General features: G+C 45.3%; 1 protein-coding gene across 2 annotated transcripts in view; it reads right to left on the reverse strand.

Annotated features, from left to right (window-relative positions):
- DTX1 (deltex E3 ubiquitin ligase 1) overlaps positions 1-26,973 on the reverse strand; it is a 117,194-nt gene that overhangs the window by 59,823 nt on the left and 30,398 nt on the right. The window contains exon 3 of one of the 2 annotated variants that reach the window (XM_063454736.1): positions 11,689-12,379. In XM_063454736.1, coding sequence (XP_063310806.1) covers positions 11,689-12,379 — 691 coding nt within the window. Of the gene's footprint in view, positions 1-11,688; positions 12,407-26,973 lie in introns of both variants that reach the window. The other variant, XM_063454735.1, reaches the window with a different exon arrangement.

Consider the following 26,973-nt stretch of genomic DNA (forward strand, 5'->3'; position numbering starts at 1 on the left):
TGACAACTTGTGCAATAACCATAGAGCAATATCCGGAAATCTGTTCTCCAACGACCATGCTTTGGTCCTTTAGTTTGTACACTGCATTGCTGCTTAGTCGATATGTTATGGTTTACATTGCATAGTTAAACATGCCTCTAGTGGCTGTCTACCTGACAGAGGTGCATACAAAGTTAGAACCAACTCAAACTTGGTTCTCACAGCTAACCTCCATTTTATTGGAGGGATGCAGTTCTGGCTACGCATCTGCATTTCCTCCCCAATGCTCTTCTATTTGTTGCAAGAAACAGATCGAGAGGCTGCAGTGACTCAATCTTGGTAATAATACCCTTTATGCCAGTTATTTAAATATGGGCATGGGGAGTACCTGTATCTAAATAAAGAGGAGCATACTTACATTTAGGTAAATACAACCTCAGATGAACAAAAACACATGGGAGTGTCATCAATTATTTAACAAAAATAAAGCCATAATGGAGAACTCATCTGTAAAAAACTGCTCACTTCGGCAGCATATATACTAAAAAAAAAAAAAAACTTAGTACACCCTCACTTATTATTATTATTGCAATTTATATAGCGCCAACAGATTCCGTAGCGCTTTACAATATTATGAGAAGGGATTTAACTATAGATAGGACAATTACAAATAAACTTACAGGAACTATAGGTTGAAGAGGACCCTGCTCGATCGAGCTTACATTCTATAGGAGGTGGGTGTAAAACACATTAGGACAGGAATTTGCAATCAAATAAGGTGGACTGCCCTTTAGGAGAGGGCAAGAGACAGGTATGTGAGGTAAGGGTTAGTCTTGGAGGCCATATGCTTTCCTAAAGAGATGAGTTTTAAGGCACTTCTTAAAAGATGCAAGACTAGGGGAGAGTCTGATGGCGGTAGGCAGGCTATTCCATAGGAAGGGAGCCGCCCGCGAGAAGTCCTGCAAGCGCGAGTTGGCCGTACGAGTGCGGACAACGGACAGGAGGTGGTCACGGGCAGAACGGAGAGACCGAGAAGGGACATACCTATGGATCTGTGAGGAGATATAAGAGGGGCTAGAGTTGTTCAGTGCTTTATAGGTGTGAGTTAGTACCTTGAATTGACTCCTATAGCATACAGGAAGCCAATGTAAGGACTGGCAGAGGGGTGAGGTGTGAGAGAAACGACTAGAGAGGAAAATCACTCTAGCAGCAGCGTTCATTACGGACTGTAGGGGTGCAGTACGGCTTTTGGGAAGACCAATCAGGAGAGGGTTACAGTAATCCATGCGGGAGATTACCAGAGCATGGACAAGCTCCTTGGTAGTATCTGGTGCAAGAAAGGGGCGGATGCGGGCTATGTTTTTAAGATGGAATCTACAGGATTTGGCAACATGCTGGATGTGAGGCTCAAAGGTGAGACCAGAGTCAAGTATGACGCCAAGACAGCGCGCTTGCAAGGATGGACTGATGTTGGTACCACAAACTTGAAGGGAGAGTGAAAGAGGAGGATTAGTATTAGGAGGAGGAAAGACAAGGAGCTCAGTTTTTGAGAGATTGAGTTTCAGAAAGCGGGAGGACATCCAGTCAGAGATGGAAGAAAGGCAAGCAGTGACACGTTGCAGGACGGCAGGGGAGAGGTCCGGGGAGGAGAGATATAGCTGGGTGTCATCAGCATACAGGTGGTAGTGGAATCCAAAAGAGGTAATAAGTTTGCCAAGAGAGGCAGTATAAAGAGAAAATAGAAGTGGACCAAGGACGGAGCCTTGGGGAACTCCAACCGAGACAGGGCGAGGGGAGGAGGTATCATTAGAAAAGGAGACACTGAATGAGCGTTGGGAGAGATAAGAGGAAAACCACGAGAGGACAGAGTCACAGAGACCAAGTGATTGAAGAGTTTGAAGAAGGAGAGCATGATCAACGGTGTCAAAGGCCGCTGAGAGGTCAAGAAGAATTAGTATGGAGTAGTGGCCTTTGGATTTAGCTGCGATTAGGTCGTTAGTGACTTTGATAAGGGCAGTCTCTGTAGAGTGGAGAGGGCGGAAGCCAGATTGAAGGGGGTCAAGGAGAGAGTTGGAATTGAGGAAATCAGACACACGTGTAAAGACAAGCCTTTCCAGAAGCTTTGAGGAAAAAGGGAGCAGGGATATGGGACGGTAATTAGAGAGGGTGGATGAGTCGAGGGATGTTTTTTTTAGTATAGGTACTACAGTGGCATGTTTAAGGTCAGCAGGGACGATGCCAGAAGAGAGTGAGCAGTTGAAGATGTGTGTTAGAGAAGGCACGAGACAAGTGGAGAGAGATCTGATAAGGTGAGATGGGACAGGATCGAGCGGGCAAGTGGTGGGGCGAGAGGAGCAAAGAAGAGCAGCCACCTCTTGGTCAGTAGCTGGGGAGAATGTCTGAAGGGTAGGAAATGCATGATCTATGTGTGATTGAGAAACAGAAAGGCAAGGAGGGGAGAATTCTTTCCTTAGCTGTTCAATCTTGTCAGTGAAGTAACATGCAAAGTTATCAGAAGTAAGGTTAGTTTTGGGGGTGGCCACAGCAGGGCGAAGAAGAGAATTAAAGGTGTCAAAGAGACGCCTGGGGTTGCGGGAACATGAACTAATGAGAGAGGAAAAATAGGACTGTTTGGCAAGGGCAAGGGCTGCACTGTATGAACACAATATGAATCTATAATGGAGAAAGTCTGATTGGGTACGAGACTTCCTCCAGGAGCGTTCAGCACAACGGGAGCATCTTTGCAGGTAGCGCGTTGATTTAGTATGCCATGGTTGGGGGCGGGTCCTCCTTGAGGTGCTTGTTTGGAGTGGCGCTGCAGTGTTCAAGGCAGATGTAAGAGTAGAGTTATATATGGAGATGGCCAGTGAAGGACAGGAGAGGGAAGGGATGGACAGCAGTTGTGAATCACTTCTTAGTAGCAGACAGTTGCCCTTGATTAATCGATCATCAACAAGTGTAACCTCCTCTATAAAAACAGAATTTTTAGCAGTTTGCTTCTCTGGAGCATTCAGCTGTGGGTTAACACAATGCCAAGGAGGAAAGATATCAGCATTGGTTTTAGAGTAGCAATAGTTGCTGCCCATCATACTGGGTTATAACCCCACTTTTAATTTAAAGTCCATGATTCTACAGTGAGAAAGATTATTCAAAAGTAGAAAATATTCGGGGGTGGGGGCAGAGCCAGCAGCCATACTGACTAGACGTGTTTCGAGGGCTCTCCGTGACAACTGGAGAATTAAGTGCGGTTATTGCCCTATATACTCGCTACAACTGTCCACACAGCATGCATCCCACTTTGTCTACAGTATGGGGCGTAAAAGCAAGAAGCACCAGGTGGATAAACCTCCAATTACCGCCGATATGGGCTACCTGCTTTGGAGGCTGCAAAATTCCGCAAGGCCTGTCATGGTGTTTCTCTCGAATGGGCCTTTCGGAACGACAAGCGAGGAGTCCATAGCTCATTTGAGCGGCCGGGAGTTACCAGCAGAGAGTGAACCTGCTTCCAGTGCGGGCGGGGAGTGCTCCGGTCACAGAGCGCTGAAGATACTCTTAGAAGACCTTCACCGTAATATCGCAGCGGTCATTAATCTGTTTAAGGATGAGATCACTGGGGTGTCTGTGTGCCTCCACGATACAGAAATTACCACTGCTGCCCAAGAGGTTTACATAACTGGAGTGGGAGTTGGCTGCTCTTAAGCAAGGTCTGACCCAAGCCCAGCACTGCATATGGAAGACTGCAGACGGTGGAAAAACGGAACGATTCGGGGCCTAGCAGAGACTGTCACCGCAGCTGAAATCCCCCACCTCGTCCGGAGATTGATTGCCTGCTTACTCTCCCCTAAACAAGCCAAGACTATGACTCTGGAGAGCTGTTACAGACTACCCTCACGACAGGCTGCCTCATCAGGAGATAGTGGGGATATAATCATTTGCTTTCAACGCAGTCCGGACACGCAAACCTTCATGTCTGCAAAAAATCTCCTTATTATTTTGAGGGACACTCTCTTCAGTTCTATATCCAGAGCCACCATGAAATGGCGTAGGACCTTACGACCCTTGACTGCTGAACTTGCCAAACATAAACTGCCCTATAAGCGGATGACACAGAGATGCCTTATCACATAGCACATCTCTGGGACTTTGAAAGTTACAGAAGTCTCTGAAGTTGCCGGTATCATTCAACAACTAGGGCTCTCACCCACAACCTAAAGCACACCCTAAGCAGCCAGCCACCTGGGACATGAAAGCGGTTCGCCAATTTGTTCCAGCTGCTCAATGGGGAAATCCCGCATCCACAGAGATTGCTTGATTTTTCTTTCTGCACATGCACCAATTATTGTTTCTTTTTTTGTTTAACTTTTATGTAGCATTCAGAATATTAGCTTTAATGATTACTTCCACTGAATAACTTAAATCATGTTACATGCCCATAGAGACGCATCCCGTTGGCATAGGGTATTTTAAGTCTCTTACCTCTCCCCCACTCGTACCAAGCAACTTGGCTCCGAGCCACATAGTAACCAGCATAGTGGGTGATAGCCTTTTTATCTTTCGATTTTGGTGCATGATCCACATAGTCATATTATGTATTCATAGGCACATTGCCTTTCCTACCCCTTAGCAACTCACGCATATATTGACGTTATTCCATTCAGGGGTGGCAGGCTTAGCTCTAGTTTGTTATGTTAACTACTGTTATTTTAAAACTAAACCATAAAAACCTCAATTCCGATGACTACGTTGAGCAATTTATGACATGTCACAACTGTCTGATATTATGTTTATTATTGCTATTGTGTGTTGTCTGTCATTAACTAGGAATTGAGAATAAAGAAAGATTGACAAAAGTGGAAAATATTCAAGACATAGAATGTGACGGCAGATAAGAACCATTCAGGCCATCTAGTCTGCACAAATACTTTAATTAGTCCCTGGCCTTATCTTATAGCTAGGATAGCCTTATGCATATCCCACACATGCTTAAACTCATTTACTGTGTTAACCTCTACCACTTCAGCTGGAAGGCTATTCCATGCATCCACTACCCTCTCAGTAAAGTAATACTTCCTGATATTTTTAAACCTTTGCCCCTCTAATTTAAAGGATCACTATAGTGTCAGGAAAACAAAGCAGTTTTCCCCTACACTCAGGGTCCCCCTCCCAGTAGCTTACCTTATTCCAGCGCCGGGCTCCCTCGGCGCTGGTGACCTCTCCTCCCCCGCCAACGTCAGCGGAGCCGAATGCGCATGCGCGGCAAGTGCCGCATGCACATTCAAGCTGCAATAGGAAAGCATTTTTCAATGCTTTCCTATGGACGCTCTGCGCAATGAAGGCATAATATGCCTCCAGCGTCGCAGATGCGCCTCAAGTGGCTGTCCGGAAGACAGCCACTAGAGGCTGGCTTAACCCCAAATATAAACATAGCAGTTTCTCTGAAACTGCTAGGTTTGCATCTGAAGGGTTAAAACCTGAGGGACATTGCACCCAGACCACTTCAATGAGCTGAAGTGGTCTGGGTAACTATAGTGTCCCTTTAAGACTATGTCCTCTTGTTGTGGTAGTTTCTTCTTTTAAATATAGTCTCTTCCTTTACTGTGTTAAATTCCCTTTATGTATTTAAATGTTTCCTTCATATCCCCCCATCTTGTCTTCCCTCCAAGCTAAACATGTTAAGATTGTTTAACCTTTCCTTGTAAGTTTTATCCTGTAAGCCATGAACCAGTTTAGTAGCCCTTCTCTGAACTCTCTCTAAAGTATTAATATCAAAGACAGTCGTCAGACAGACGTCCTAACAATTTCACCCCAAATTTAGACCATGCAATGCTCAGATAAATTGAAAAAAATGTGGATGAAAATACTATCCCCAATGGGGATAGATGGGGTGCTTCAGCGACCTACCAATAGGGAGTAACACAGAAAAATACAAAATAATAACTGTAGTCTAATATGCCTAGGCACAAATTGTGTTAAAATGCAAAGTATTGTTTGTTATTATTAACTACATTTTCAAGTCTACAGCACACTATACTATATACAGTAACAAAAAAACATTCTATCGCCTTATGGTTATTTGTTCATTTGTATGACTATGTTTAGTTTCATTCTTGATTACAGTTGATTATGGTTTAATTTTGTTCCACCAGCTGCCAGCAATACAGTTCTACGTGAGTTTTGATTATCTTTTCTTATCAACTGACATAAACAGGAGCGTATTTTTCTAGAGAAAATCTAAATTGTTTAAACTGTGGCTCAAAGTTTAAAGGAAAAGACAGATTGATAAATCAGAAGGGAAGGTGAAATTGTAGTTACATCAGAGTTATCTACTAAAGCTTATAACAAGAATTAAAAAGTAATTAGACAATATCTTCACAGGCCTGCAAACCAATACCACATGAACAACAAAAATCATAAAAAAACATGAAACAGTGAAACAATATACATAGCCAGAAAAAAATATAATAAAAAAGGAGATAATGCACTCATCGGAGCTGCCGTGTGACACCTGATTTGTCCTCCTGGGAGTACTGAGAGAAAGTGTAGTGAGGTCTCATGTTTATATCCACTAATGCTGCAGCCTTGTATGTATAATCCTGATTGGCTGACATGGCCTTCTTAGGGCAGGCATGATGTCCATGACATCAATTGCATCACATAGTAAATCACGGAAAAGAGGCTAATAAAATAGTGAGTGTCCCACTGGTGCAACCAGGGACCCGAGGTGGCAAAACCCCTTGCAACAGTAAATGTAGAAATAATCATTATTTCTACATTAATAACACCAATGACATGCACACCAGTTGACTCCACCCATAGACATGCACACCATTTGGCTACAAAGAACCCACCTCACCAGTCCCATCACTTGATATTGGTCTCTCTCAGAGCTCTGAAATAATTTCATATGCAGAATAATACCTACACTAAAAAGTCTTCAGGAATTGTCTTGATATACATTCTACTATTATAATAAATCAAATAGGTTTACCCATGTATTGCTCTAACACCATGCTAACACCACATTGGCCACTGAGAGTCAAAAATCTATCCTCATAAAATCTGGCAATATCTGAGTCTGGACAACAGGCAAAAGGTCTCCTATTCGGGGACAATTTTGTTAAAGAGCTGGGTACCTATGTTAGTACCTTCACGGCACTGGACAAGGCACAAACAAACATTAACAGAGTGTTCTCTCCCAAGGTTTTTGGTGGGGCCGGCAGACATCAGGGCCGTCTGCTCGGCCATTCCTTCCAGGATTCCTACCTGGGAAACCGAGGCTCCGCCACAACTAGATTCCAGCATACAGAGGCCAAGTCCTCTTCGTCTTTCTTCCCGGTCAGAGGCAGATCGTTGCAGTCCCGAGGGACCAGGGGTACCTCTTATGGCCGACGGCCTTATGGTTAGTGTTCTACCATGTCATATGTGGAAGGCAGACTGTTCCATTTTGTCGATGCTTGGCACAGACTAACCTCAGACGTTTGTGTCCTAAACACCATTCTAGCTTATCAGATCGAGTTTGTGCAGCACCCAGTTCAAACCTCCATACCGCACCGGACTGTTTTTTCCCCACAAGACAGGAACCTGGTAGTGGAGGAAATTCACATGCTAACGGGAAAGGGCACTATCTACCAGGTTCCTCCTTCCTCTCCTGGGTTTTTGAGCAACCTCTTTTTGGTGCCCAAGAAAGGTGGTGGGGTGAGACCGGTTATAAACCTGCGTCCCCTCAATGCATTTGTTCGGTACCAACATTTCAAAATGGAGGGAATCCACTGCCTTTCGGGACCTACTTAGGCTGGGAGATTGGATGGTCACCTCCCGCAATTCCAATGGGACGAGACAATGTGGCTATTCCGGTGCCTTCCCTTTGGGCTGTCGTTGGCTCCATGGTGCTTCACCCACCTGCTGAAACCCGTGGTCACCCTTCTACGCAGCAGAGGTGTTTGCATGATCATATACCTAGACGATATGCTGATCATGGCTTGCAATGCCCACTGGTTTTGTCAACATTTCTCTTCGGCATTGTCCCTCCTGCAAAACTTGATTTCTGATCAATTGGAAAACGTCAGTGCTGAACCCTTCCCAGTCCATGGAATTCAACATAGATGTGGTACACTGGCCGCTCAGCCTACCGCCTGCAAAGGTTAAGCTCATCAAGAAAGAAACCCACAGGACATTGGCTCGCCCGGTTTTGACCTTATGACAGCTCGCCAGCATGATCGGTCTCCTTTCAGCCTCCATACAGGCGATTTTCCCAGGGCCTCTCCATTACAGGGACCTTCAACGGCTAAAGCTCATGCAACTACGCTTGGGTCGCTCTTACTCCGACTCTGTTCCACTCGATTACACAGCCAAGGAGGAACTCACCTAATGGCTGCAACACATGGAAGCGTGGAACGGGAGAGCGATCTCTCCGGATTTCATCATAGAGTCCGATGCAAGTACGCTTGCTTGGGAAGCGCGTTGTGGTCCTATCTCCACAGGAGGAAAATGGTCCCAATCAGAAAAAAGAGCTTCACATAAACGGCCTGGAACTCATGGCAGGGTCGTTTGCCCTAAAGAGCCTCCTCTGCATCACAGCAAACTGCTCCATTATTCTGCAAATGGACAATATATCTGCAGTTCGCTACATCAACCACCTGGGCGGCACGAGATCCAAGTTACTGATGGATCTAGCCAAGGAGGTTTGGCAATATTGTCTGGATCACAATATATCAGTACTCGCAGAATATATTCCAGGCCTGTCCAATACAGTGGCGGATTGGAATTCCAGACATCTGCGAGACACCAGCGATTGGTGGCTGGACCGCAAAACTTTCCAACAACTACAACTGCTCTAGGGGCCTATGTATATCAAAATTTTCAGATCACAACTGGACTCCAAGCACCTGGTATTCTTCAGTAGGAGGCCATACCCAGATGCCTTCCTCCAACCATGGCCGAACAGACAGCTTTATGCATTTCCTCCTTTCTCCCTGATGGCTCGGACACTATTACACCTCAGACGTTCTCGGACAGCTTTAGTTCTCATAGCCCTATTTTGGACTCCACAACCTTGGTTCCCTTCACTCATGAAGATGTCCATGGATCTTTTTAGACTACTTCCCGAATCAACACACCTCTTACTGAACCTCGATGGGATCGCACATCCCCTTCTGGTTGAAGGACACCTCAGACTATTAGCGTGGCTCCTCTCTGGGGACCCTGGGTTGTGCCAGACGTTCCACAATCAGCTCTTGACTTACTGGCGGGAGCCTGGGCCCCTGGAACAAGACGATCCTACGGTTATGCCTGGAACACATCGAGTTGTTGGTGCGTGGAACAATAGGTGAATCCCATATGTGCTCCTGTGAATTACCTGTTGCGTTTCCTTACTGTCCTGTATGACCAAGGTTTGGCCTATCGCACTATTAATGTTGGCAATCTCAGCTGGTCATCATGAGCTGGACGGCTCTCCGGCTGGTAAACATCTATTGGTTTGTCGACTCTTACGGTGTATTAGATTTGCACGATCACCTCAACCTCAATACACGTCACTATGGGATGTGAATCTGATTCTTTACCTGTTGGAAACCTGGCCACGGAATACAGAACTCATGCTTAAACAGCTGTCGGCAAAATTGGCCATGCTCCTCTGTTTGATATCATGCAAACGGGTGTCAAATGTCCATGCACTGGCACGCTCCTTTACCCCTACGGGAGTTTCCTTCAACATTTCCAGATGTACCAAATAATTGATTACTTCAATTTTCTACCCATTGTTTCCTCACAGTGTTACTCTGCTGCCCAGTGGCTTGTCTCCAGGAATATGAAACACGGACGCCGTCATTCAGGGATCCAGCGTATCACGAGTTGTTCCTGGCTATCAAACTACCTCATCGCCCTGTATCTAAAGTGACGCTAGCCCGCTGGGTGAAATGGATGATGTCTTCAGCTCACATAGATACATCCGTCTATAGCACACACTCTACTAGAGGGCCCATGGCTTCAAAAGCTTTCAACTTGGGCTGTAAACCAGAAGATCTTCTTCGGACGGCTGAATTGGTCTTGTGCATCAATGTTTAAGGAATATTACTTTCGCCCTACAAAACATGTCTCATCTATGCTTATTTCAAAACTTTGAACTAGCATAATATGAGCCTCTGTGTCCTTTAATAAAATTACCAGATTTTATTATTTACATGACATAAAGTCATGATTTTATTAAGGACCGGGAGGCGAATATTAGCCAACCTGATACAGGTACGTTTTACGGTTTGTTTTTCCCACTCTAGGTACCTTATGAGTTTGTAACAATCCCTTTTCTATATTTATAATTGATTATGTACACTTCACTATTTTTTTATGCCCTGTGGTTTTCAGAAGATATCTGTTAACTGGACTTGCTATCCTGATTTTGGCTGATTACCTATATTTGCTATTGTTAACTCTAGTGTATCTTACTCTGGCACAGTTCGAATGTCTATTTTATCAAATGGTGAGGGATTCTTCATTGTTTTAAGCTGGTGCTTTGATTTCATACCTCACTTCCACTTGACCTACCATTTTTTAAAACAATTTTTTTTATCAGTCAGTAGATCAGTAACAGCTCAACTGGCGTTCCCCTTGTTATGGAACTACAACTCACCTGATGCTCAACCAGCCACAGACCAACTCCTTTTCTATTAGGATGACACCAGACATATCAAAAGGCTTATCAATTAATCTATACCGTCCTTTTAATCTTCTCAACAGAGAGTTTTACATTTTATTGAAGAAGTTTATTAGCTCATAATAGGCCTTAGTCATTGGTCTTTTTTTTTTTTTTTTTTAACCTCAATTCATACTCCCCACTCTATCCCTCCACCTTCCTCCCCTCGCCGACCCAGAGCATGCGCATGCGCTCAGAGTTAACAATTGGTCCAAGCTATGAAAAGCCTGGGATTGGACCGTGCATGGCCCAAGTGCCGTCAGGAGGGGATTGCGGAAGAGCAGCGCTACGAGCTTTGTCTGGTGCTGGATTCCAGGTAAATAAAAAAACTTTATTTTTCAGGTTTTACTACAAATTGAGAGATGGGACCTTCCCCACAGTGCCCAAGAGAGCATATTACACTAGAAACATGCCCCCTTGCAATAGGGTTATAGTAACCCTTTAAAGGTATACTATAGTGCCAGGAATACAAAGCTGTAATCCTGGCACTAGCGCTCTTCCTTGCCATATTGGAACTCAAATTTAAAACTGACACCTTTCAAATAAACACAGTTTAAAAAAGCACTCCCAGAACCACAAGAACTTCATCATAATGAATCCCTGGAACCCGCTTACCTATAGGAGTTAAACCATTCATGAACAGTTTAACCCAAAGTCTTTTCTCCAGCTCAATTTTGTTCTGCTTCTCTGAGATTCTTTAAAAATGAAGCCTCACACAGCCATGTATAGGAGACCCGCTGACTGGTTGAGTGCGTAAGCTGACACTGTAAGACAGTCAGTAGTTCCCCATTCATAAAAAGAATTGAGAAAAATGCTTATGCCATCCACAGCAGTCTGAGGATTTGTGTTTAAAGATTCTCAGAGAAAGGAAAGGAAAGGAATAGAGGTAAAAAGCACCGGAGAGAAGACTTTAAGGTAAGACAGCATCAGGGACCTTCTGGCACCATAACAACTTCATTTCAGTGTGAGCCACAGATATATATATATAAACACATCAAATATACAATTGAGTGTGCACTCACCCTGGGGGGATAGAGGCTCTGCTGCTGCTTCCACTAGTCCTCTGCACTCCAGGTCTGTTCAGATTGTTCTGTCCTGGGTATGGAGCTGCTCCAGGAACACTCTGACTGCGAGAGAAACCAGAACCATTTCTGATGCTCCCAACAGAACGTCCACCTTCACCCACTCTACCCCATCCTGCTGCTCCACCACTGAATGTACTGCTCTGCCTCAATCCTGGCTGGTGTATAGGGGGAGGTGGTGGAGGTGGCAAAGCTGGTGGTGGCCCAGGTGGAACCTTGACTTTTTGGGATGCCAAAATGGCATTAGAAGCTGCTCTAGTACTATTGACCAGAAGGCACTGAGTGCAAGAGCAAGGTAACCCTGAGCCTGATCCCACAGGCCAAGACTGGGACTTGGGTATGGATCCTATGGTGAGAGGGTATGCCAGATCCATCCGTCTCCTCAGCCGGCGTTTGCGGTGTGTCTGACGGTTGACTTGGCACATGCTGTGAAAATGCACCAGGTAGCAGAAACCAAGAGTTGTGAGGTCCAGCCAGGGATGCTGCTTCTCATAAGCATTCTGGATTGCAATGCAGATCTCTGTATCATAAGGGGTCCAAGATCCAGCATCATTCTCCCATTCCCACACAATGCCCTTCCCAGGGGCAGAGGATGGCTCAAAGAAACTGCGTCTTACGGGGCGGACCGTCCCTAACGGAGGAAGAGAAAAGTGAGAGACTACAGTTCATTTAATTTGTCATTCAGCTGAAGATGAAGTAGTGACACAGATAGATCAAAAGTGCATTGTATCTAAATGTTCTGACATCACACACAAAAGGCATTTACAAGATTAACAGTGTTTAGAAGCTGCCCATGTGACTATAGGTTGATAAAAACAGCTACCTATGGTACATTATTCTTGTCTCCCTAACTGTATGTTTTAACTACAGTAAGTACTAAATTAATCACAATGTCCTAGCCATCTCAAATATCAGAATGACACAAACATTATTTAGGCAGTAAGTCCATACAATGTAACCAACATGGCTGGTATGGAGCACCCATGGTAAGTCAATGTAAGTCACACATTTATAAACCTGCAGATGGATTTGTGACTTACATTAGCCAGATACCTATTAAAACAAATAATATGAGATTTTCCTTAAAGCAACACTTTAAATCCATCTCCCAAGAAAAATGATTATTATTAGTATTAAATAGAGAAAGAAAAATAGGCTTTATCTAATATCCCAATGCTGTACTCTCACGCATGCACAAGGAGTACAGAAGTGAGTTTGGCTCAGTGCCAAGAGCTGAAGAGGCCCCACTGGGCGAAGATGGCAGCATCCACAAGGGACAGGTTAAGGTAAGTCGAACTCACCTTTTTCTGCGTCCTCGGCCACTGGACCTCCAGCAGCAATTTCAACGTCAGGGGTCTTTCTAAATTCTACAAAGTCTCCAGACAATGACAGTGCTACTTTAATTGATACACAGTAAATAAATATGTAATCTTGACCTTTAATATGTAATTGATGCTGCAATACAAGCACTGTCATTAATTTCAATGTTTGCCACATTTTTCTCCTACTATGCTTCTAGTGCCTCTCAGTAGTTTTTAAAATGCACATTCCAAGCTAATGTTTTATTTTTGTCAACCTAACAAATATCATGCATCAATATTCCAGGGAACCAGGGACAAAACAGCCCAAAAGCGTCCCTTAAGAGTAAGTCTAATTACCAAACCCACTTTAGTATAATGAAGTCATTTTTGTGCAAAGATCATGCCCATGCAGTAGCACTGATCAATTCTATGCTGCTGAGGCATTAAAACCAATTTATTTCTGAAGCCCTAGGCACACCTCCCCTGACTGTGAAATATACAGCCTGCATTCACACTTCCCTTGCTCTTTTAAAGGGATACCTCTATAGTATTAGGAACGCTATAATGTGTTTTACTTACCTTTTTCCAACCACCTCTGACGTTGATCCAATCTCATAGAGGCAAGTGCTGCACACACTTCCAACCTTCCCCATAAGAAAGTATTACATCCAATACTTTCCTAGGAGCTTCTGCGGAACATGACAGAGTTTTACTTGGTCAGTGCAGTGGACTCATCTTTAATGGCTGTCAGCTGGATAGCCACTAGAGGTGGTTTTAACCCTACATGTAAACATAATAGTTTCTAAAACTAAAGTGTTTTACATTGCAGGGTTAAAAGTACAAGCAGTGGTGTACACACGCACATACAGACACACGCACATACAGACACACATATACAAAGAGACACACACATAGACAGATACACACAGACAGACACAAAACACACATACATACAAAGACACACACACACAAACAGACAGGCACACATACAGACAGACACACACACATACAAAATATGTTACTCACCCTCCTGTTTCCTACCTTTTAGGTGCAGGAGGGTGATTTTCCCTGGGGTCCAGTGGTGGCTCAGACTGTGGGAGTCAGAGTTCCCACTCTGACTCCCTCTGCTTCCTCCCGCGTGGGCTCTGTGTGATTGCTGGGAGGAGTGACCGGGGCAGTCACTTTCTCCCAGCAGTGATGTCATCACGGGGGGCCCGGTCTTGCTGTTAAAGCACCAGCGCTGACCGGGCCCCCTGAAAATCCATCTCCATCGGGTGGCCCTAACAGCATGGGCCACCCGATGGACCCCTTGAATGGCGGCCCCGGCAGTTTGCTGCGTGGGCCGGGGCCGCAAAACATGGCAGCTGGTAGAGGGTTAGCAGGGTCCGCACTGTATGCCAGTGAGTGCAAGGACACTGCACGCAGACCACTTCATTGAGATGAAGTAGTCTAGGCAACATTAGTGTCCCTTTAATTACGTATTAGGGCAAAGCAGCCTTCAGAGTGTGTTTACTTTAGAAGTTCTTTTCTCCTGCACTGTTACATCAGGGATGCACATTTTGAGGCCTATTATTGCACAATGTGATATTTTATTTTATTCATATCATTTGTTAAATATCAAGTATTTAATTATTATTTTTCCTATTTTCATTTATGTTTTTATAGCTTGCATCTAGCAAGTTAGTGCTGGTCAAAAAAAGATAGTAGATCAGCTTAGCTGCTGAACTTACAGAAGATGTGGGATATTAGAAACTTAGGGAAATAATGTTGGAAAGCTAATGAATGAGTACAGTATTTTGTATTTTAACTGCCAGAGAGCATAGAATAATTAACTTCCATTGTTTCCTCTTACAGGAACACTCCAAGCACCATAACAACTACAGATCACTCCTACTAAGCGTTTCTGTTGGCTCTCCTGAGCTAAGCTCTGCACTGCTGATCAATAAGCAGCACAGGCCACTGTAGTGGCTATGGTGCTTGGAGTGTTCCTTTAGAATATTTTTTTATGTTAATACACTTTACACATGTTCTCTTTCAATTTCACACAGGTAAGACGCAGGGAGGGGGACTACGTTTGATTATAAATTAAACTGCTCACCGCTCCCACAACCCCTATCTTACTCCACAAACTAAAACACACACACATTCTACATATACTAAACACACTGAATCCACTACACACACTCATACTGAATCCACTACACAATCATACTGTCTCATTACACACACTGCATCCACAAAACAGACTGTATCCACTACACAATCACACTGCACTCACACTGTATTCGCTACATACACACTACATCCACACTCTATACACACATACCATAACATCCACTATACACATACACACTGCATCCACTACATACACACACATACTGCATCCACTATATGTCCTTGTTGGAATGGACTCGGGAGTGGGCCCTGTAAGTGGAACAGGGAAGTGAGCCCTGTGGGCGGACTCAAAGGGTGGACCCTGTGGGAGGACTCGAGGGTAAGACAAATAATTCTGATAGCCCTGTACACATATATGTTTGCCATTGAATCTCATATTCACAGAGATAATGCTTTTAAATATGTGGAATACAAATATTTCTTCAAAGGTATTTTACATAGTTACATAGTAATTTAAGTTGAAAAAATGACTTGTTCATCAAGTTCAAACTTTAAAAACACCTTTTTATGCTGTTGATCTAAGAAAAAAAAAGTGTTTTCTCAAAAATGTATGTGAAACAACTAAATGGATGTCATTCAGATAGCTTGTATTATCCGAGTTTACCTTTAAGCATGAAGAATTGTGGCAAAATAGTTTAGGACAAAGATTTGTCACGTCTTTTTTTTCAAAATAACCTGTGTTCAGATCTCTTTCACGCTTCGAAGAAAAGCAATTTGATCTTATCGGTAAAGAAATCTAAAACCATATGTCTAGTCAGTAATTTCTGTTTATCAGTGCAGTAGAATAAGTGTGAAAACTATGCAGAAGCAAATCCATAAAATAAGATCATATTGTAGTATTTAGCAATGAAAAAATTAAAGAGAAAGAAAACATACACACCCTAAGCTTACTGGCACACAAACAGAATGGTATACTATAAACCTCACATTCAAAAGAACTTTTTTTCATCTATTAACTTTGACACAGAACATTTGAAATCACAAATATATATATATATATATATATATATATATATATATATATTTATATATATATTTAGATAGTGCCCCTTGATGTACTCTGACATTTTGCTCAACTCTGCTTACAGACATTTTCTTTAAATAAGTCAAATTACATATATCAATATTTTTTTACATAAATTAACACATCATAAGCAGCTATGTTCTACAGTCAGGTCCATAAATATTGGGACATCGACACAATTTTAATCTTTTTGGCTCTATACACCATCACAATGGATTTGAAATTAAATGAACAAGATGTGCTTTAAACATAGAATGTGACGGCAGATAAGAACCATTTGGCCCATCTAGTCTGCCCAATTTTCTAAATACTTTCATTAGTATCTTATAGTTAGGATAGCCTTATGCCTATCCCACGCATGCTTAAACTCCTTTACTGTGTTAACCTCTACCACTTCAGCTGGAAGGCTATTCCATGCATCCACTACCCTCTCAGTAAAGTAATACTTCCTGATATTATTTTTAAACCTTTGTCCCTCTAATTTAAGACTATGTCCTCTTGTTGTGGTAGTTTTTCTTCTTTTAAATATAGTCTCCTCCTTTACTGTGTTGATTCCCTTTATGTATTTAAATGTTTCTATCATATCCCCCCGTCTCGTCTTTCCTCCAAGCTATACATGTTAAGATCCTTTAACCTTTCCTGGTACATTTTATCCTGCAATCCATGAACCAGTTTAGTAGCCCTTCTCTGAACTCTCTCTAAGGTATCAATATCCTTCTGAAGATACGGTATCCAGTACTGCGTACAATACTCCAAGTGAGGTCTCACCAGTGTTCTGTACAATGGCATGAGCACTTCCCTCTTTCTACTGCTAATGCCTCTCCCTATACAACCAAGCATTCTGCTAGCATTTCCTGCTGCTCTATTACATTGTCTGCCTACCTTTAAGTCATCAGAAATAATCACCCCTAAATCCCTTTCCTCAGATGTTGAGGTTAGGACTCTATCAAATATTCTGTACTCTGCCCTTGGGTTTTTACGTCCAAGATGCATTATCTTGCACTTATCCACATTAAATGTCACATTAAATGTCAGTTGCCACAACTCTGACCATTTTTCTAGTTTACCTAAATCATTAGCCATTTGGCTTATCCCTCCTGGAACATCAACCCTGTTACATATCTTAGTATCATCAGCAAAAAGACATACCTTACCATCAAGACCTTCTGCAATATCACTAATAAAAATATTAAAGAGAATGGGTCCAAGTACAGATACCTGAGGTACCCCATTGGTGACAAGCCCAAGCTTCGAATATACTCCATTGAATACAACCCTCTGTTGCCTGTCACTCAGCCACTGCCTTACCCATTCAACAATATTGGAATCCAAACTTAAATATTGCAGTTTATTGATAAGCCTTCTATGTGCAACAGTGTCAAAAGCCTTACTGAAATCTAGGTAAGCAAGTCTACTGCACCACCCTGATCTATAATTTTAGTTACCCAATCAAATAAATCAATAAGATTAGTTTGGCATGATCTCCCTGAAGTAAACCCATGTTGTCTCTGATCTTGAAATCCATGTGTTTTTAGATGTTCAACAATCCTATCCTTTAACCCCTTCAGGACAGATGACGGAAATATTCCGTCATGATTTCCTTTTATTCACGAAGTTGTGTCCTTAAGGGGTTAACATGGTTTCCATCACTTTCCCCACTACTGAAGTAAGGCTTACTGGCCTATAGTTGCCTGACTCCTCCCTATTACCTTTCTTGTGAATGGGCACAACATTCGCCAACTTCCAATCTTCTGGGACTACTCCTGTTAACAATGATTGGTTCAATAAATCTGTTAATGGTTTTGCTAGTACACCACTAAGCTCTTTGATAGTTTTGGGTGTATTCCATCAGGTCCCATTGACTTATTTGTCTTTACTTTTGAGAGTTGAAATAGAACCTCTTCCTCTGTAAGCTCACGTGTAATAAATGACTCATTTATCCTTTTTCTTAACTGAGGTCCCTTTCCTTCATTTTCATCTGTAAATACCGAACAAAAATAGTCATGGAGGCAGTCAGCTAGACCTTTATCCTCTTCTACATACCTTCCTTGTTTTGTTTTTAATCTAACTAATCCTTGTTTTACTTTTCTTTTCTCATTTATGTATCTAAAAAAAGTTTTGTCCCCCTTTTTTACTGACTGTGCTATTTTCTCTTCTGTGTGTGATTTGGAAGCTCTTATAACTTACTTAGCCTCTTTCTGCCTAATCTTATAGATCATTCTGTCTTCCTCACTCTGTTTTTTTTTTTTATAATTACTAGTCTGTTTTTCTAAAGTCTAAAACTTTTCTTTTTGTGTGGTGTGACTCAGTCACTGTTCTTATATTAAACCACACTGACTGATGATCACTGGATCCTAAACTTTCACCTACAGTAATATCGGATACCAAATCTCCATTTGTTAACACTAAATCTAGTATGGCCTCTTTACGAGTTGGCTCCTCAACGACTTGTTTTAGAGATAATCCCAGTAGGGAGTTTAAAATATGTGTGCTCCTGGCACAAGCAGCTATTTTTGTTTTCCAATTCACATCAGGAAGATTTAAGTCACCCATGATGATAACTTCCCCCTTCATTGTCATTTTAGTTATTTCCTCAACTAGTAGATTATCTAACTCTTCAATTTGTCCTGGGGGCCTATAAATCACACCTACACGAGTTGTTACTGTGTGATTACCAAATTCTAACGTAACCCAAACGGACTCTATGATTGCCTCACTAACTTTTATTAGGCTAGATTTTATGCTATCCTTCACATACAGGGCCACCCCTCCCCCTTTCTTGCCTTCCCTTTCTTTTCTATAGAAAGAGTACCCTGGGGGGCGTGGCCGAACCGTCGATGAGCCTAGACGTGCTTCAATAGAGCTCCGCACCCATCGCGCCTTTAAGCCCACAAAAGCGACCTAAATCGACCTTAAATTACCCCACAAAGGGTCCCCCAACATGGAGAGGAGGATCCCCACGAAAAAAGGGAAAAAGAACGCGGACTCCGGGGGCTCCGTCCTCGACCACTTCGCCATGCAGCGGCATGGTCGGACGGGAAGCCAAGATGGCGACGGAGGATCCCCGCGCACCCCGACTCGGGCCGACACTGAAGCATCGACTATTGAGCAGGATACAGTCCTGGCCAAACTGGCTGAAGTCAGGGCTTTCCTGGCTGGCGAAATAGCCAAGTCGACGGCCGTGCTTCAGGCGGACATAGGGGCCTTGGGAGAGCGCACTGCAGCCCTAGAGGACCGCATGGATACCACCGCACGTGCCCACAACGATGTAGTCGACAGGGTGAACCGGATGGCAGCTCATATGGTCGAAACTGACCTGGCACTGGAGGACATGGCAAACAGATCCCGGAGGAACAACCTCCGCCTTAGGGGGCTCCCTGAAGTGAGGGACGAAAATCTGCGGGAGATCCTGCTTTCCCTCCTCCGGCCTCTCCTCCCTGGCCTCCCTGAAGAGCAGTGGCATATCGAGCGGGTGCACAGAGCCCTGCGAGCTCAGAGGGCTGACACTAACACCCCGAGGGACATCATCGTGCGCTTCCTATACTTTGGCACTAAGGAGGCCCTTATGAAAGCAAGCCGTGATGGGCCCATCCGGCACGATGGGGCAGCTATCTCCCTCTACCAGGACCTGGCACCATCTACGCTGCAACGCCGGAGGGAGTGGCGGCCGATCACGGAGGCCTTGAGAGGAGCAGGCCTGAAGTATGCCTGGGGCTTCCCTTTTAAGCTGCTGGTGTTCCGGGGAGACCGGGCACACGTTTTGTCACCGGGTGGCGACCCTCAACGTTTCCTGCGGAACCTTGGAGTGCAACCGCCCCCAGAGCTCCCTGATGTATCCCTGTACTTCGATGATCTCCCTCAGCTGCCGAACGACTGGAGTGCTGCTGGATCCAAGGGCCACCGCTGACGACCGGAGGGTATTGTATGTCTCTCACACCATACTCTGTGGACCCCAGCCTTTTGGGACCGGCCCCGGAGGGATGTCTTTTTTGCATCCCACTTGGGGTGGGGGCCTCGGGGGGGGTCTACATGGGCCGGGGTGGTTGTCACCTCCCAGTTGGGTCGGGGAGCGGGATGTGGGGCTGGGGTCCTTGCAGAGCGTTTGAAGCTCTGGATGGGTCCGGATCCGAAGTGCTTCCCTTACACCCCTTCTGTTTTTAATTATCCCTATTAACCTGCTGGATTCCTTCTTACGACTACTTATTACCCCCAGTTGACTGTTCGTTCTTAGTTTTTTGATCGCCACTTCTGTCACGGAACGGAGGGTTTTTGGCCACCCGGGAGCCCCTCACTTGGTTTGGGTGGGATTAGGGCAGGGTGCTTCCCAAGGCGCGATTTTCTACAGCGGACTTAGTGTGCTGGAAAGTAGGCACAAGTCTACCTTGCAACTCGCTACAGCCCTGACTGTCCCTATATAATGCACCACCGGACTGGTGCTGTACCGGCTATGAGTATTGTGAACGCCATGCCAATGTGTTGCTAAGTCGCCTATGTGATGTATTCACTGTATCTCCCCCTTTGCACTCGCCTCCCCCCCCTCTCTTCTCCCCCCCCCTCTCTCCTCCCCCCCCTCTCTCCTCCCCCCCCTCCCTCCTCCCCCCCCTCTCTCCTCCCCCCCCTCCCCCCTCTCCCCCCTCTCCCCCCTTTCCTCCCCCCTCTCCCCCCTTTCCTCCCCCCTCTCTCCTCCCCCCCCTCTTACCCTCCCCCCCTTTCCTCCCCCCTCTCTCCTCCCCCCCTTTCCTCCCCCCCTCTTACCCTCCCCCCCCTTTCCTCCCCCTTTCCTCCCCCCCTCCCCTTTCCTCCCCCCTCTCTCCTCCCCCCCTCTTACCCTCCCCCCCTTTCCTCCCCCCCCTTTCCTCCCCCCCCTCCCCCCCCTTTGGATTCAATGTATGTATGCTTCAGAACAGTGTTCATGTACACTTCTCCTCCAACATAGTCGTACATGCCTCTGGAAACATAGAGGACATGTAAACTGTAGTGGTTAAAAAAAAAAACAAAAAAAAAAAAAAAACATGCATATATACATTTAATGACTTGAAAATCCCACAAAAAAAAAAAAAAAAAAAAAAAGAAAAGGGGAAAAATAATAATAAAAATGGAAGACAAAAGTTAAAAAGGGACTAACCAGGGGGGCTTCACATCTATAAGTTTATCTCCACTATTGCAAACCGCTCAAAGTCTTTATGTTTAATAGTTAATCAACGTAAGAAAACGAAACAATAAAAAATAATAAAAATAAAACAGTAAAACTCAACATAAATTAAGAAAAAAAAAAAAAACAAAAAAAAACATAAAGGGGTACTGATATGAGTAGGATGAGGAAATCTGTGGATAGACATCAAGAGGATTAAAACTAAATTTTGTATATGGTTTCTGTCATTGCCTTACGTTGTATGGTGCTCTAGATTTCGCGTAATTATAGAGTCTGGGGGACGTCATAATATCCCTTCGAATTACAGTTTTTGTAAATTACTGATGCATATCCATTTACTGCTTTCTGGTAATCGGGCTAGACTCGGCCTATATTAATAATGTTGACATGAACCCTAGTGGTGCCTCTGGCGTGTGGGGGGGGTGGGCGCCTTGCCCCCATTTTTATTTTTCACTCCTCCGCACTGCTGGGTTTCTCCTTTGGGGGTTGTGGCCGCCCATGGGATGATCTCGACGCTGAGTGCCCTGTTCCCCCCCCCCGCATGGCAGTGGTACTTCTTTCATTTGTAGACCGCGTTGTGCGGTTGATTCCTCCGATTCACCAAAGTTCTTCCGCTATATTCTCTGTCCCCATTGTCTGGCCTATGTGTATATCTCTGTTTCGTGTTTTTATTTCAACTGGGTATTCTGTTTTCAATTTTAAGTATTACTTGCGGGGTGATTCCTGTACATGTTGTTATGCTATTGATACTACAGGATTGGGGATGGTTTTAGGCTCTATCTCCAGGGCTCGCAGTCAAGGGCTGGCCCGACCTGACATAGCTAGGGTCCTGGACGGGTGGCGGACGGACTCAGCTTCCTAGGCCCCACTTACGGGGGGGTGGAACGGTGGCGAGTCAAGGGCCCCCAGTGGTGGATCTGCCGATTTTCCTAGACCTCTAACCGGATGGGGTCCTATCTAGGTCTATACAGATTCTAGGGGGCGCGAGGGAGCGGGAGCTCAGGGATCCTTGCTCCCTTATCGCGTTGATCGTGGTGGGAGATGAGGGAACACGCTACCCACAACACACTGGCTACTAGTGAGACCAGTGCTTCTCTGCATCCGACTAGATTTGGATGTCTTGGTTCTTCTTTTTCTTTCCTTCTTTTCTTCTTCTCTTTCCTTGTTCTCTCTCCAAGAGGCGCGGATCTGGGGGGCGGGGGGTGCGGGGGGATCTCGGCGGGGTCGCGTGATTCGGAAGGTCCAGGTGCCCGGCAGCGGGGATGGCCTGATACATGATGGCACTTAAAATCACTACATTGAACGTTAAGGGCCTCAACGCTCCTAGGAAGCGTCGACTCTTATTCAGGGAACTAAAGAGGCTACACACAGATATAGCATTTATACAGGAAACACACCTACCTAAGCAGGCCAAGTTTGGTCTGAAGGACCATGTCTTCAAAGGATCCTATGAAGCTAGATCGTTTCGCAAACGCAGCGGCGTGGCCATTCTTGTCAGAAACAGCTGCCCTTTTAGGAAAGTGGTCCAAGAAGCAGACCCGGAGGGTCGGTATATCATAGTCTCGGGCGTCTTGCACTCGCATACAATTCATCTCATTAATTTATATGCCCCGAACCAGCCAGATCCGGCCTACTGGAAGACTATCCAAGAGAAGATAGCGGCATTGCCCTACGGTATGATTTATGTTGGAGGGGATTTCAATGCGACTCCGTGCCCGGCCGTGGACAGGAGCACGCGGGACGGAACCCCGAGATCCCACGGCAGAGGGAGCCAAGACCGACTGCTCAACCGGTTTTTGACGGACACTGGTTTGGTTGATGTTTGGCGCGCTCACCACCCGGGAGACACAGAATACACGTACTACTCAGCGCCGCATGGCACGTATTCTAGGATAGATCTCTTCTTAACTAATGTAGTGGGAATGCCCAGGATACTCGACTCGAGAATCGGGGATATTTCATGGTCGGACCACGCAGATTTGACCATTTCCTTGGGCAACCTCTGCGTGGCCTCTCCATGGAACTGGAAGTTAAACGCGTCCTTATTACAAGACCCCGCTTTGAGGGAGCAGATCCGGCAGGAAATACTGGAATATTTTGAAGCAAACGATACCCCGGACGTTCATGTGAGCACGATCTGGGCAGCACATAAGGCTGTGATCAGGGGATCTCTCATCAAGTTGGCTACCAGACGAAAGAAACAGAAACATTCTAGATTGGAAACATTGCTGGGACGGCTGAGGACCCTTGAACTAAAACACCAAACGGCCCCTGACACAGAGACTTACGAGCGATTGGAGGCGGTTAGGAGGGATATTCGGACTTTACTGCTAGATGATGCGGCACGCTCCATGGTGTGGTCGAGGCGGACTTTTTACGAAAAATCCAACAAAATGGATTCACTCCTTGCCAGGACTCTGCGTCCCAAACAGGATCGTACGCACATAACAGCAATAAGACACCCAGATGGCACGACCAGAACAAGGCCAGACGAGATTGCTCGGGTTTTTGAGAACTTTTATAAGCAATTATACAACCATACTCCAGATAAACAGACATATGATGAAACTGAAGAAAGGACCATACTCGAATATCTCGATAAGCTCGGGATGACTAAACTCAAGAGGGAAACAGTGAGTGTTCTTGCTGCTGATATCACCGAGGAGGAAGTTTATAAAGCCATTTCCGACTTGAAAGGCAACAAGGCACCGGGACCAGATGGCTTCGATGGCTCCTATTATAAAATTTTTAAGGAAGAACTAGCGCCTCCACTGACTAGGCTCTTTGCCGCTCTCAGGCAGGGGGATCAGCTGGATCCGACCATGGCCCTCGCTACTATCGTTTTGATACCCAAACCAGACAAGGACCCCCTTGCACCTGAACATTACAGACCTATCTCACTGATCAACCATGATCTTAAGATCTTAGCGAAAATACAAGCAGAAAGACTGAATCCGTTGCTGACCTATCTGGTCCACGCCGACCAAGTGGGTTTCATTCAGGACAGACAGCTATTTGAAAATACTCGGAGGAACATCGACCTGATCTGGAAGCAAGCTACCTCAAAAATGCCGACGTTAGTGGTAGCTATCGACGCAGAAAAGGCTTTTGATAGGGTGAGGTGGCAATTTTTGTTCACGGTGCTGAAACATCTGGGGTTCCCGGACGAATACATAACAACCACGAAGGCTATGTACCACGACGTACGGGCACAAGTACAGATTACAGGAGCCCCTATGACGCCATTTCGGCTATATAACGGAACCAGACAGGGTTGCCCACTCTCCCCCCTTCTATTCGTGCTAGCACTGGAACCATTACTCCAAGCTATAAGGCAACATCCGAACATAAGGGGTGTGCGGGTGGGAAATAGTGAATTCACTGTATCGGCGTACGCCGACGATGTCCTCCTTACCATCACCAACCCCTTGGATTCTATGGCTGCTCTACAAGAGGTCATAAGGGAGTATGGCGCGAAATCGGGTTATAAAGCCAACATGGAAAAGACCAGTGCAATGCCGATTCACATGCCAGATACCGACGTACACCGCATCCGAGAGACCTACGGACTTCGAGTGGAAAGGGAGGCCTTGAAGTACTTGGGCATTCAACTTACGGCTGACCCACTACGCCTATACTCCGCTAATTATGACCCCATGCTTCGAACATTGACTGGAGATTTAGAGAAGTGGACGGACAAGCCAATCTCCTGGATCGGACGGATCAACTCGGTTAAAATGAACGTCCTCCCACGTATTCTGTTCTTATTCCAGGCTTTACCTATTCGAGTTACAAAAACCCAATTGACTCCGTTACAAAGATCAATAGGTGAGTTCATATGGCAGAATAGGAGACATAGGATATCTAGACAGGTCCTATACAGACGTAAGGATAGAGGGGGATTGGGCCTACCGAACCTATATTTCTACTATTTAGCTGCCCAGTTGACACAGGTAGCGATGTGGCACTCTTCGCCGGAAATGAGGCGGTGGGTGGAGATAGAATCCGAGATAACGGGGTGGGACGTCCCCCATTTTACCATGTGGGTCCCGAAGGACCATAGGCCTCGGATACGGGCACTTTGCCCGTCCATTCAAAATTCACTCCGCATTTGGGACGAGAACGGTCGCAAATACGGACTGGCATCATCCCCCTCCCCCTTAACCCCGATACTCCGGAATAGGGAATTTCCGCCGGGAATGGCTCCTAGAGAATTTCAGAATCTGGAAAGATTAGGGTTGCAGCGGATTCATCAACTTTACCATAATGGGCAGATAGTCCAATTCGCAGACCTTCAGCGAGAATCCCACTTAACACCAACGGACTTTTTTCGCTATCTTCAGATTCGGGACTTTGCTAGAAAGCCCCACATAAAGGGAGCTGCGCAAGCAGGGTTGACATTCTATGAGAAATTATGCCGAGCTGGAACCGTCCCCAAGGGTATGATAACACACTTGTACGCCCACCTTAGCACGGAGAACAAAGAATGGGGCCGTTTGGCCTACGCTGCCCAGTGGGAGGCGGATCTGGGAGAAGTTTTGGAAGGAGTGGAATGGCAGGAAATGTGGGAAGCTAACAAAAGTTCATCCGTTTGCGTCACCCTCCAAGAACAAACATGGAAGACCATGTTCCGCTGGTATACCACTCCTGTCAAACTTTATAAGATGCGCAAACTGGATACGGATGATTGCTGGAGGGGATGTGGTACCAGGGGTACGTATCTCCACATGTGGTGGGAATGCCCGAAACTACGCAACTTCTGGAAGGCAGTTGAAGGCCTATTGACGCAGACCTTTAACAAGCCCCTACTATTAGACCCGTGGGTATACCTACTGAACAGATCCATTGACGGATGGACCAAAAGGGAGCAGACTCTTGTCCACAAAATAACCCTTGGGGCTAGACGAACTATTGCCACAGCTTGGCTCTCTCCTGCAGGGCCGGAGATTTCGGGAGTGATATCTAGGATTCGAGACTGCCGACTGATGGATGATCTGACAGCACGAGTGAAGGGGACGACGGAGAAATTCATAAAACTTTGGGAGCCCTGGGATAATAGTTTAGCAGGATCTACGTAGACGGACCATATACATCAGTATGATGGGGTTTGGAGAGCCCTGGGGTTTTTTCCGTCCCGCGCTGGCCCAGGCTGGTCGTCCCGCTCTTGCCGCGCCCCGGTTCCGGCGCCTCGCCTCATTTCTCTCTTCTCTCTATCTGGACTTTTTCCTTTTCTCCTTCTTCTTCGACCACCCTTATTTCTCGGTTCTCGAGCGATGGGGATGGGTCTCTCTTTATAACATAGGTCTAATTCTATCTTATTCCTTATTTTGCCTGCCTTACCAACATCTCCTCAGGTGCGATCGGTGTGATAAGGGAAGGTGGAGACCTGGTATTATCCGGTTCCCTTTCCTACTAAGCCCCTTAGGGGACGACTTAGAATTGCCTGAGACTTATAAACAACCTTCATTGAGAGCCAGTTGACTTAGATGACCTAAACGGGGAAGCCAGGGGTGGTTTTGCATTTGCTATCAGTTCGCTTCTCGAATCACCACCGTTAGCTACTACCCACCTGA

The sequence above is a fragment of the Pelobates fuscus genome, chromosome 5, assembly GCF_036172605.1.
Source record: "Pelobates fuscus isolate aPelFus1 chromosome 5, aPelFus1.pri, whole genome shotgun sequence".
NCBI lineage: Eukaryota > Metazoa > Chordata > Amphibia > Anura > Pelobatidae > Pelobates > Pelobates fuscus.